The 13,085-nt window shown below is 35.7% G+C and overlaps 1 protein-coding gene across 1 annotated transcript in view; it reads left to right on the forward strand.

The window, feature by feature from the left end:
- Positions 1-13,085, forward strand: part of SLC9C2 (solute carrier family 9 member C2 (putative)) — a 93,799-nt gene that overhangs the window by 39,397 nt on the left and 41,317 nt on the right. The window contains exons 15-17 of the mRNA XM_089911018.1: positions 2,791-2,989; positions 3,692-3,880; positions 6,475-6,624. Of these exons, the coding sequence (XP_089767144.1) occupies positions 2,791-2,989; positions 3,692-3,880; positions 6,475-6,624 (538 nt within the window). The remainder of the gene's footprint in view (positions 1-2,790; positions 2,990-3,691; positions 3,881-6,474; positions 6,625-13,085) is intronic.

A 13,085-nucleotide genomic window follows, 5' to 3' on the forward strand; every position in this document is an offset into this window, starting at 1 on the left:
CCTGTTGATGTCTATAATTAGGAAAAACACAGCATGGCCTTAATAATAATTATAACCAATGTCCAAAATAACACAAGATACAGATTTTTCTTAACTTGTGTAGACTCTTTGTTTTGTTATATAAGTTGTGAGCTTATATACATTTTAGAGCAGAAAGACAAGGTTTTTCTACTAACAAAAGATGTCAGGGCTTCCCTGGTGGTGCAGTGGTTGAGAGTCAGCCTGCCGATGCAGGGGACATGGGTTTGTGCCCCGGTCCGGGAAGATCCCACATGCCGTGGAGCAGCTGGGCCCATGAGCCATGGCTGCTGAGCCTGCGCATCCGGAGCCTGGGCTCCGCAACGGGAGAGGCCATAACAGTGAGAGGCCTGCGTACTGCAAAAAAAAAAAAAAAAAAGATGTCAAATGAGAAAATACTGGGACCATTAATGCTAATAAATTTTAAGTGGGTGTTAACATGCTTTTCATAACAAATTATGATAATTTTTTACTTTCTTCCATTTATTAAGTTTACAGAAAAATATAAAAATTTAAAACCCTAGGATCTTGACATATATCCAAGTAACCTCTTTTTGTCAGCTTCTACTTTAGATGAATAGAAAAAAAATTTTTAAATGTCATAGTAATATTGAATATTTCATTCTGTTCCTAATTTTAAGCAGTGTTGATGTTTTTCTCTAAATTAATTTGTTTCTTGCTTTTGATGTATGAATTTTTGCATTGTTCCTATGTGTGATTAGCCTTGATTTTAGAAAATGCTCTCCAGACAAATCTCAAAGAAACAATCCAACCTTACACCTAAAGGAGCTAGAAAAAGAAGAACAAACAAAGCCCTTAGTTAATAGAAAGGAAGAAATCATAAATATCAGAGCAGAAATAAGTGAAAGAGAGACTAAAAAACAATAGAATAGATAAATGAAACGAAGAGCTGGTTCTTTGAAAAAATAAATAAAATTGATAAACCTTCAGCCCAACTCACCAAGAAAAAGAGAGGGCCCAAATCAATAAAATCCGATGAAAAAGAAGTTACAACTGAAATCACTGAGATACAAAGGATCACAAGAGAGTACTACAGTTATATGCCAATAAGATAGAAGAAATGGACAAATTCTTAGAAAGGTACGATCTCCCAAGACTGTAGCAGGAAGAAGTAGAAAATATGAACAGACCAATTACCAGTACTGAAATTGAATCAGTAATTTTAAAACTCCCAACAAACAAAATTCCAGGACAAGATGGCTTCACAGATGAATTCTACCAAACATTTAGAGAAGAGTTAACACATATCCTTATCAAATTATTCCCCAAAATTGCAGAGGAAGGAATGCTTCTGAAATCATTCTATAAAGCCAGCATTACCCTGATACAAAAACCAGGCAAAGATATCACAAAAAAAGGAAATTACAGGCCAATATCACTGATGAGCATATCAATAGATGCAAAAATCCTCAACAAAATATTAGCAAACCAAATTCAGCAATACATTGAAAGGATCATACACCATGATCAAGTGGGATTTGTCCCAAGGATGGTTCCATATGTATGTATATATTCCATATATATATAATGGAATATTACTCAGCCCTAGAAAAGAATGAAATCTTGCCATTTGCCATGTGGAAGGACTTAGATGGTATTATGCTAAGTGAAGTAAGTCAGACAGAGAAAGTCAAATACTGTATGATTTCACTTATATGTGGGTTCTAAAAAAACAAAACAAATGAATAAACTTAACAAAAGAGAAACAGAGTCATAGATACAGAGAACAAACAGGTAGTGTCCAGAAGGGAGGGGTCAGGGGAGGAAAGAAATAGTGAGGGAAATTAAAATGTACAAGCTTCCAGTTGCAAAATAAATGAGTAACCAGTATGAAATGTACAGTGTGGGCAATATAGTTAGTAACTATGTAGTATCTTTGTATGGTGACATATCATAACTAGACTTACTGTGGTTATCATTTTAAAAGGTCTAGAAATATTGAATCAGTGTGTAACAGGACCTAACATAGTGTTCTAGGTCAATAATACTTCAAAAACAAACCAACAAACAAATCCATAGAAAAAAAAGATCAGATTTGTGGTTGCCAGAGGTGGGGGGTGGGAGAGGGGGAAGTGGATGAAAATAGTCACCAGGTACAATTTCCATTTATCAGGTAAATAAGTACTAGGGAGGTAATGTATTACACCATGATGAATATAGTTAACACTGCTGCATGTTACATATGAAAGCTGTTAAGGGAGTAAGTCCTAAGGGTTCTCATCACAAGGAGAAATTTTCTGTCTGTTTAATGTTGCATCTATATGAGATAATGGATGTTCACTACACTTCCCGTGATGATCAGTTTGTGATGTACGTAAGCCAAACCATTATGTTGTATACCTTAAAACTTAAACAGTGCTGTATATCAATTATATCTTAAGAAAAATGGAAGAAAAACACCCCCCAAAAAAAGCCACCCTCCCAAATGAATATGTATTTACAGTACCTATGTTTTGGCAAAGGTTAATGAAAATGTTTCTTCTACCTGGGTGAGTAATAAGCATAAGACATTAACTTAAAAAAAAAGCTCCTCAGCCCTGATCTAGATTACCAAGAGCCATATTTTTATCTTTTTCCTTTATGATTTTTATGTCTAGAAAGTATGGTTTAGATTTTTGCTTAGCTATTGTTTCATATTATTTGTATCTTTCTTCAAATTAATGTTAATATTTATTTAAACAAATGAACTTCAGATTTTAATTGTTATACCTTTAAAGTGATCTGACATTTTATTTGATCTCTTTTTTTCAGGAATAATAAATTTCTGATTTTTATATATCGCATTGTATTTTCAGAAGAATTTGAATATGCAGGACATATTATACGAGTAATGTACATTTATCCTATGATAATGCATCTATGGCCAATGGCAAGAGAATTAAATGTGTCAGCACTGATATTAGTAAACTACTATTTTGTATTTTTATATCTGTTAGAATCAGCATTGAAGGTACTGTTTAAAATAGAAATGTATCCTATAAAAAGAACAGTTTAGATAATTTGAATCTATTTTTGTCATTTTTTGGAAATAATTGATACTAGAAGCCTTTTGTTGTAACAGTTGATAGGATCCTGGAATTTTAGTAATCTTTTTGAATTTTCTGAGTTTAATGATGAAATCAGTAAAACAGTTAGTCTTGGATATCAGATAAGAGAAGTATCATAAAAGTGGAGAGAATCTCAAAGATCAGGCAAAAAAGAATTGAAAATCTAGACATTTGCTGTTTCCCTCAAATACTCCCTGTAACTATGCAAAGAATAAATAAGTGGATAAAAGCAAAATGGTTTGCTAGTTACTTGTCATAATATAAGATGAGAACTACTTTTTAGGATAAATGCTTCAAAGATGATTTATCAGCATTACTGTTTTCATACTTTAATTATAATTAATAGTATTGCAATGAATCTGTTTAGTATTTTTCATTGCTTTTCTTTGGCATTACAGCTTCATAATAGATTATGTGTATTTGGAATCAAATTATAATTTTTGATGTAAGAGTTTTTTGAATTTCAAATGAATGACTTAAAACCCAACTTTTGGAATATAACTTATTTGTAGTTGAGGATTTAACTGTTAATTTTAAAGAATCCCCTCCCCATACCATTGTATAGTGCTATGAAATGATGTACATTCTATATGTTTTCTAAACAGATAACAATTTTGAAAAGCAGATATTTTCATCAACATTGGAATACTTTGGAATTTTTTATCATGCTTATTGGAATCGTTGATATATTTTGTATATACTTTGTCAGATTGAGACCAGACCACTTGGTTCTTATTCAGTTTACAGTAATAATAGGTTATTTCAGAATAATTAGATTTATTCCTCTTATCAAGGTAAAAATTCAAATTTTAAAATACTTTTTTTTTCCTATACCATTTGTCGAATGAATTAAGAAACCTCACTATTTTGAAAGAAATGAGGGAGGGAGCTGTCTTTTCTCCTGGAACCCTCTCTTTATAGGTATCTGCATGGTTCACTCTCTCACCCCCTTCAAGTCATTGCTCAAATCTCACCTTCTCACGGAGAAGGTCTTCCCTGACCTTCTTTTACGCTACGTAAAATGGCAACCTGCCCTCCATACTCCCAGCGTGTTCCACCCATCTCTCTGGTCCCCCTCCACTTGCTTAAATTTTAATTTTTCTGCGTAGCACTTATCACTTTTTTACTGTATGTTATATGTGCTTTCCACAAGGTAGGGATCTTTGTTTTGGTCACTGATGTAACCTATGGCTCCAGAATGGTACCTAGTGTATAGTAAGTACTTAATAAGTTATGTATTGAATGAATAAATGAAAACAGTGGTGCCCCTGCAGCAGGATTACCCAGAAACAAGTTCTCCAAGTTTTAGTAAAATTTGCTCATAAAGCCCTAACTGTGCAGAAGCATAAAAATATTTACCCTAGAGCCCACACTACTTACATACCCCACTGCCTATGAAGTTCAGTTTTACTGTGGCCTTCAATCTCCTTAACAATGACCATTTCTTCTTTTCGTGGCTCTGGTTTTGATTCTGAAGGTAGATCTTCAGATTTTCAGTCTCCGTTCTTAAGCCTCCTTTCTCTTTCCAATGCAGTTGCATTATATAAGCTTTTAACTTGGGTGCTTTAGATGATTTCACTTGCCACTCCATATTTTTGAGTTGCTTAATTCTTATTACATCAAATAAGTCTGTTAGTATGTATTGAAGTTATAGAGGCTTAATATGAATAAACATTGCTGTAAACCCTGACGGCAAAAGGCATACATTAGAATCCTCCATCTATTACCCGTTCTCCAAGCAATTTTATAGTGATCTTAAAGGCAAAATCGTCTGAATGCCCAGACTTGTGTTTGTTGACTTCCTTTTTTTGTTCCTTACTTGATTCTATATTAATGTTACCAAACTTTAGTGTTCATAAGGATGACTCTACAGAGTTGTATGCACAATTTATTTATGATTTTTTCCCTATGAGCTGAGTTTAGAGCAAAGTACGACATAAGGTATAACCCATCATAATACAAACGACTCTAGAAATGAGGATATGTAGAATGAGGCTAAGTCTTAATGTGGAAGGTAGAGGCGTCCTTAGATAATCAGTTTTTATACAGGGATCTTATGCAGATGAATGTAAAATTATTATTTTAGAGGGAATACTTTGTGAAAAGTCTCTCTAGGTGAAATAAAGACTTAAAGATGTGTTATTGTGGAAGTCAACCCTATTTAAAGTGTGAACTAGTTGCTATTTCTGTTTAACATGCTCTGACAAGTCCCAGTGGAGTGTATTTAAGTAAATATAGTCATGATTAGCTTTTGTTTACTGAGCAGTTACTATGTTCCAGGAACTGTGCAGACCACTTTACTTACATTATCTAGTTAAATTGTTATAAGAGCCCTGTGAAGTAGGTGTCACCACTTTATCAAGTTAGGTGTCCTAATAGCCAGTCTCAGCAGAGTGTGGCTTTCAAAAGAAACAAATCTGTATTGGAAAACTTCGAAGAATATTGGAGACCTTTACTTCAGATCGGCCCAGGGGGTGCCAGTGCATCATGGAATAAAACTTTATAAAAATCCTCTTTAATATCTCTCCCTCTGCCCAAAGTTTCACAACCAGAATAACAGTTTAAAAAAAAATCTGTCCCTTCTCTGCTCTTGTGACTCCTTCTCTGTGATGTTCTTTTCCTGGTCCCATCTTCCTCCTGTGTTACCTGGCCCCTCACCATCCTCCCTGTGCTCTGATGTGCATCTGTCTCTGTGATTCACTGCATTGCTCGTGAGGGCCACTCCACTGGAATTCTGGTACTTAGGTATTATTATCCTCATTGAACAGATGAGGACACTGAGTCCTTGGAGTCACTAAGTAACTTGCTCAAGGTCACAGAGCTGGTGAGTAACAGAGCTGGTATTTGAACCCAGGGAGGTTTATATTTAAAAATCCCACTCAGTCACTGCGCTCTCCTTCCTCAGCTTATGATTTGAGAAATTTAGAGCTAAGGAGGATCTTAGATACCCTAAGGTCCTTATCTTACAAGTGGAGAAACTGAGGTGTAGAGAGATTTATTCGGTTGGTTACTATCACCCAGGTTATTGGGGTGACCTCTCTTGTCTCCTGAAAACTGGTGATATGGAGAATGAGGGAAAGCGCAGGGTAGGGATTTCCCCTTAAAACTACAGAACAGTTATTCATTGAGCTTTCATTTCTTTAGAGTGGCTCTCAAACTTGAGTGTGCATAGAATCACCTGGAGGACTTGTTAAAGCACCGATTTTGGGCCCATCCCCAGAGTTTCCGATTCAGCAGTTCTGGAGTGGGGCCTGAGAATTTGTGTTTCAGCAATGGCGTCACATTTGTGTTTCTAACAAGCTTGTTAGAAATGACACTTTGAGAACATCTGCCTTAGAGGGTGCTTTTCCTCATTAAATTTTCAGTTTTTTTCTCTCTGTTATTCCAGGTACTAATACCACTGCTGATGAATATTGTAGATGTGCAGATCAAAAAGCGCCTCAGCTTGATGTATAGTATTACCAAAGGCTATGTCAAAAGTCAAGAGGATACCAAGTTTTTAATAAAACAAATTTCTAGCCGAGAATCAATAAATCAGGTGAGAGACAAGCACTGGTCATTTGGGGAAAACATCACTTAGGTGTCTTGATTTCTTTTAAGACCATTTCTGCATGTGTTTGACCCAACAGGTAAGTTATATGAAGTGAAAGGGATTCAGTTGTTTATTATGTGATATGAAGTGCTGCAGAGAACAGTCTCTGCTCTTTAAATTTTAGCTGATTATCAAACTCATTTATGATCTTCAGAGAAGAAAATCTATTCGTTTTCATTTTCTGAGTGCTGAGTAGAGATTCTGTCTGTCTTTGTAACACTCTCAAAGGGCAGGACACTTGAAATAGGCTTCATGTAGGAAATGAGACGTGAATAAGGCTTGAAGGAAAGGGTAGGTCTGAAGTGGCGGAAGAGAGAGGCAAAGAGAACAAAGATTTGACAGTGAAAACTTCAAATGCTGGTACTGAGGAGTGCATGAGTGGTAGTATTTATTATTATTATTTTTTATCGTTCAAGATCCTCCACATTTCCAGGCAGTATGAGTTAAGTACCAAATGGGAGATGAGGACGTAAGCACATTAGGAACTCATAGGTGGAATGAATCACCTCCTAACCAGCTTCCCTCACACCAGTCTGTCCACTTCAGGCCCCTCTGCAATTTAGCAGAGTCACGTTCCTAAAAGGGCTATTTTAACTTTCATATATGATTTTCTGCTTCAGAGTATTCAATTCCATGGCCTAAGAGGTAAGGTCTTTGAATATACACACACAGACACACACACAGAACACTTATGGTAAAACATATTCATGCATAATTTTGCAACTTGGAAATAACATAATAAAAGAAATAAAATTATCTGTCTCGGCCCTCCACTCTACCATCTCCCAGAGACAGCCCCAAAGCCACCACTCCTGGGTTAAATTCCTCTACTATTAGGCAATAATAATTTTAATAATATGCATGTGTATTTCTTTTTTTTTGGAATTTTATTTTATTTATTTTTTATACAACAGGTTCTTATTAGTCATCAGTTTTATACACATCAGTGTATACATGTCAGTCCCAATCGCCCAATTCATCACACCCCCACCCCCGCCCCCCATCGCTTTCCCCCCTTGGTGTCCATACGTTTGTTCTCTACATCTGTGGCTCAATTTCTGCCCTGCAAACCGGTTCATCTGTACCATTTTTCTAGGTTCCACATATATGTGTTAATATACGATATTTGTTTTTCTCTTTCTGACTTACTTCACTCTGTATGACAGTCTCTAGATGCATCCACGTCTCTACAAATGACCCAATTTTGTTCCTTTTTATGGCTGAGTAATATTCCACTGTATATATGTACCACATATTCTTAATCCATTCATCTGTTGATGGGCATTTAGGTTGCTTCCATGACCTGGCTATTGTAAATAGTGCTGCAATAAACATTGGGGCGCATGTGTCTTTTTGAGTTATGGTTTTCTCTGGGTACATGTGCAGTAGTGGGATTGCTGGATCATATGGTAATTCTATTTTTAGTTCTTTAAGGAACCACCATACTGTTCTCCATAGTGGCTGTATCAATTTACATTCCCACCAACAGTGCAAGATGTTGCCCTTTTCCCCACACCCTCTCCAGCATTTGTTGTTTGTAGATTTTCTGATGATGCCCCTTCTAACTGGTGTGAGGTGATACCTCATTGTAGTTTTGATTTGCATTTCTCTAATAATTAGTGATGTTGAGCAGCTTTTCATGTGCTTCTTGGCCATCTGTATGTCTTCTTTGAAGAAATGTCTATTTAGGTCTTCTGCCCATTTTTGGATTGGGTTGTTTGTTTTTTTAATATTGAGCTGCATGAGCTGTTTATATATTTTGGAGATTAATCCTTTGTCCATTGATTCGTTTGCAAATATTTTATCCCATTCTGAGGGTTGTTTTTCGTCTTGTTTGTGGTTTCCTTTGCTGTGCAAAAGCTTTGAAGTTTCATTACGTCCCATTTGTTTATTTTTATTTCCATTATTCTAGGAGGTGGATCAAAAAAGATCTTGCTGTGATTTATGTCAAAGAGTGTTCTTCCTATGTTTTCCTCTAAGAGCTTTATAGTGTCTGGTCTTACATTTAGGTCTCTAATCCATTTTGAGTTTATTTTTGTGTGGTGTTAGGGAGTGTTCTAATTTCATTCTTTTACATGTAGCTGTCCAGTTTTCCCAGCACCACTTATTGAAGGCTATCTTTTCTCCATTGTATATCCTTGCCTCCTTTGTCATAGATTAGTTGACCATATGTGCGTGAGTTTATCTCTAGGCTTTCTATCTTGTTCTATTGATCTGTATTTCTGTTTTTGTGCCAGTACCATATTGTCTTGATTACTGTAGCTTTGTAGTAGAGTCTGAAGTCAGAGTGTCTGATTCCTCCAGCTCCTTTTTTTTCCCTCAAGACTGCTTTGGCTATTTGGGGTGTTTTGTGTCTCCATACAAATTTTAAGATTTTTTGTTCTAGTTCTGTAAAAAATGCCATTGGTAATTTGATAGGGATTGCATTGAATCTGTAGATTGCTTTGGGTAGTATAGTCATTTTCAAAATATTGATTCTTCTAATCCAAGAACATGGTATATCTCTCCATCTGTTGATATCATCTTTAATTTCTTTCATCAGTGTCTTACAGATTTCTGCATACAGTTCTTTTGTCTCCTTAGGTAGGTTTATTCCTAGGTATTTTATTCATTTAGTTGCAGTGGTAAATGGGAGTGTTTCCTTAATTTCTCTTGCAGACTTTTCATCATCAGTGTATAGGAATGCCAGAGATTTCTGTGCATTAATTTTGTATCCTGCAACTTTACCAAATTCATTGATTAGTTCTAGTAGTTTCCTGGTGGCATCTTTAGGGTTTTCTATGTATAGTATCATGTCATCTGCAAACAGTGACAGTTTTACTTCTTTTCCAATCTGTATTCCTTTTATTTCTTTTTCTTCTCTGATTGCCATGGCTAGGACTTCCAAAGCTATGTTGATTAATAGTGGTGAGAGAGGACATCCTTGTCTTGTTCCTGATCTTAGAGGAAATGCTTTCAGATTTTCACCATTGAGAATGATGTTTGCTGTGGGTTTGTCGTATATGGCCTTTATTATGTTGAAGTAGGTTCCCTCTATGCCCACTTTCTGGAGAGTTTTTTTTATCATAAATGGGTGTTGAATTTTTTCAAAAGCTTTTTCTGCATCTATCGAGATGATCATATGGTTTTTCTTCTTCAATTTGTTAACATGGTGTATCACATTGATTGATTTGCATATATTGAAGAACGCTTGCATCCCTGGGATAAATCCCACTTGATCATGGTGTATGATCCTTTTAATGTGTTGTTGGATTCTGTTTGCTAGTGTTTTGTTGAGATTTTTTGCACCTATAATCATCAGTGATATTGGTCTGTAATTTTCTTTTTTTGTAGTAGCTCTGTCTGGTTTTGGTATCAGGGTGATGGTGGCCTCATAGAATGAGTTTGGGAGTGTTCCTTATTCCGCAGATTTTTAGAAGAGTTTGAGAAGGATGGGTGTTAGCTCTTCTCTAAATGTTTGATAGAATTCACCTGTGAAGCCATCTGGTCCGGGCCTTTTGTTTGTTGGAAGATTTTTAATCACAGTTTCCATTGCATTATTTGTGATTGGTCTGTTCATATTTTCTATTTCTTCCTGGTTCAGTCTTGGAAGGTTATACCTTTCTAAGAATTTGTCCATTTCTTCCAGGTTGTCCATTATATAGGCATAGAGTTGCATGTAGTAGTCTCTTAGGATGCTTTGTATTTCTGCGGTGTCTGTCGTAACTTCTCCTTTTTCATTTCTAATTTTATTGATTTGAGTCCTCTCCCTCTTTTTCTTGATGAGTCTGGCTAATGGTTTATCAATTTTGCTTATCTTCTCAAAGAACCAGTTTTTAGTTTTATTCATCTTTGCTGTTGTTTTCTTTGTTTCTATTTCATTTATTTCTGCTCTGATCTTTATGACTTCTTTCCTGCTAACTTTGGGTTTTGTTTATTCTTCTTTCTCTAGTTCCTTTAGGTGTAAGGTTAGATTGTTTATTTGAGATTTTTCTTGTTTCTTGAGGTAGGCTTGTATAGCTGTAAACTTCCCTCTTAGAACTGCTTTTGCTGCATCCCGCAGGGTTTGGATTATCGTGTTTTCATTGTCATTTGTCTCTAGGTATTTTTTGATTTCCTCTTTGATTTTTTCAGGGATCGTTTGGTTATTTAGTAACGTATTGTTTAGCCTCCATGTGTTTGTGTTTTTTACGTTTTTTTCCCTGTAATTCATCTGTAATCTCATAGCGTTGTGGTCAGAAAAGATGCTTGATATGATTTCAGTTTTCTTAAATTTATTGAGGCTTGATTTGTGACCCAAGATGTGATCTGTCCTGGAGAATGTTCCATGTGCACTTGAGAAGAAAGTGTAATCTGCTGTTTTTGGATGGACTGTCCTATAACTATCAATTAAATCTGTCTGGCCTATCATGTCATTTAAACCTTCTGTTTCTTATTTATTTTCATTTTGGATGATCTGGCCATTGGTGTAAGTGAGGTGTTAAAGTCCCCCACTATTATTGTGTTACTGTCGATTTCCTCTTTTATAGCTGTTAGCAGTCGCCTTATGTATTGAGGTGCTCTTATGTTGGATGCATATATATTTATAATTGTTATATCTTCTTCTTGGATTGATCCCTTGATCATTATGTAGTCCCCTTCCTTGTCTCTTTTAACATCCTTTATTTTAAAGTCTATTTTGTCTGATACGAGTATTGCTACTCCAGCTTTCTTTTGATTTCCATTTGCATGGAGTATCTTTTTGCATCCCCTCACTTTCAGTCTGTTTGTGTCCCTAGGTCTGAAGTGGCTCTCTTGTAGACAGCATATATATGGGTCTTGTTTTTGTATCCATTCAGCAAGCCTGTGTCTTTTGGTTGGAGCATTTAATCCATTCATGTTTAAGGTAATTATCGATATGTATGTTCCTATGACCATTTTTTTAGTTGTTTTGGGTTTGTTTTTGTAGGTCCTTTTCTTCTCTTGTGTTTCCCACTTAGAGAAGTTCCTTTAGCATTTGTTGTACAGCTGGTTTGGCGGTGCTGAATTCTCTTAGCTTTTGCTTGTCTGTAAAGCTTTTGATTTCTCCATGAAATCTGAATGAGATCCTTGCCGGGTAGAGTAATCTTGGCTGTAGGTTCTTTCCTTTCATCACTTTAAGTATATCATGCCACTTCCTTCTGGCTTGTAGAGTTTCTGCTGAGAAATCAGCTGTTAACCTTATGGGAGTTCCCTTGTATGTTATTTGTCGTTTTTCCCTTGCTGCTTTCAATAATTTTTCTTTGTCTTTAATTCTTGCCAATTTGATTACCATGTGTCTCAGCATGTTTCTCCTTGAGTTTATCCTGTATGGGACTCGCTGTGCCTCCTGGACTTGGGTGGCTATTTCCTTTCCCATGTTAGGAAGATTTTCAACTATAATCTCTTAAAATATTTTCTCGGGTCCTTTCTCTCTCTCTTCTCCTTGTGGGACCCCTATAATGCGGATGTTGTTGCGTTTAATGTTGTCCCAGAGGTCTCTTAGGCTGTCTTCATTTCTTTTCAGTGTTTTTTCTTTATTCTGTTCCACACCATTCTTTCTTCCAGGTCATTTATCCATTCTTCTGCCTCAGTTGTTGTGCTATTGATTCCTTCTAGTGTAGTTTTCATTTCAGTTATTGTATTGTTCATCTCTGTTTGTTTGTTCTTTAATTCTTCTAGTTCTTTGTTAAACATTTCTTGCATCTTCTCGATCTTTGCCTTCATTCTTTTTCTGAGGTCCTGGATCATCTTCACTATCATTATTCTGAATTCTTTTTTTGGAAGGTTGGCTATCTCCACATCATTTAGTTGTTTTTCTGTAGTTTTGTCTTGTTCCTTCATCTGGTACATAGCCCTCTGCCTTTTCATGTTGTTTGTGTTTCTGTGAATGTGGTTTTTGTTCCACTGGCTGCAGGATTGTTGTTCTTGCTTCTGCTGTCTGCCCTCTGGTGGATCTAATTCTTGATTTATTATTTCTAAACAGCCTTTATTTACTCTTTGCTGTGCAATATAAGGAGATTAAACATTCATCTCCTTTAACCTTTTCTTTTTCTCTCTTAAATTTTTGGAGCTATTATTTTTACTGGCAGACAGTTTATAACATTTACCTTCTATGCTGTAAGTGTAATTGTCTTCATTCTTTTCAGTAAATGACTCTATACATGGAAAACCAAAAAACAACCTCTACTTTATGATTATATAAATATTATGATTGTATAAATTTTATTCACTCTAGAACCTATCATTTGATTGAATCCATAACAAAGGAAATATGATCCTATGTCATTAAACCTTTTGTACTTGAAGGAGACTTTCTCTATGAAACAGCAAATGAATTAATTTTTTTTAACAATACCTTCCTTCTCTTCCTTTAGGTTATATTCCTCAGCCACTCTTTCTGGAGTCTCATGTGAGCTCCTTTTTTACTT

Source organism: Delphinapterus leucas, chromosome 1 (assembly GCF_059928025.1).
Source record: "Delphinapterus leucas isolate spDelLeu-1000000601 "Yukka" chromosome 1, BTC_Dleu_Yukka2, whole genome shotgun sequence".
NCBI classification, from domain to species: Eukaryota; Metazoa; Chordata; class Mammalia; order Artiodactyla; family Monodontidae; genus Delphinapterus; species Delphinapterus leucas.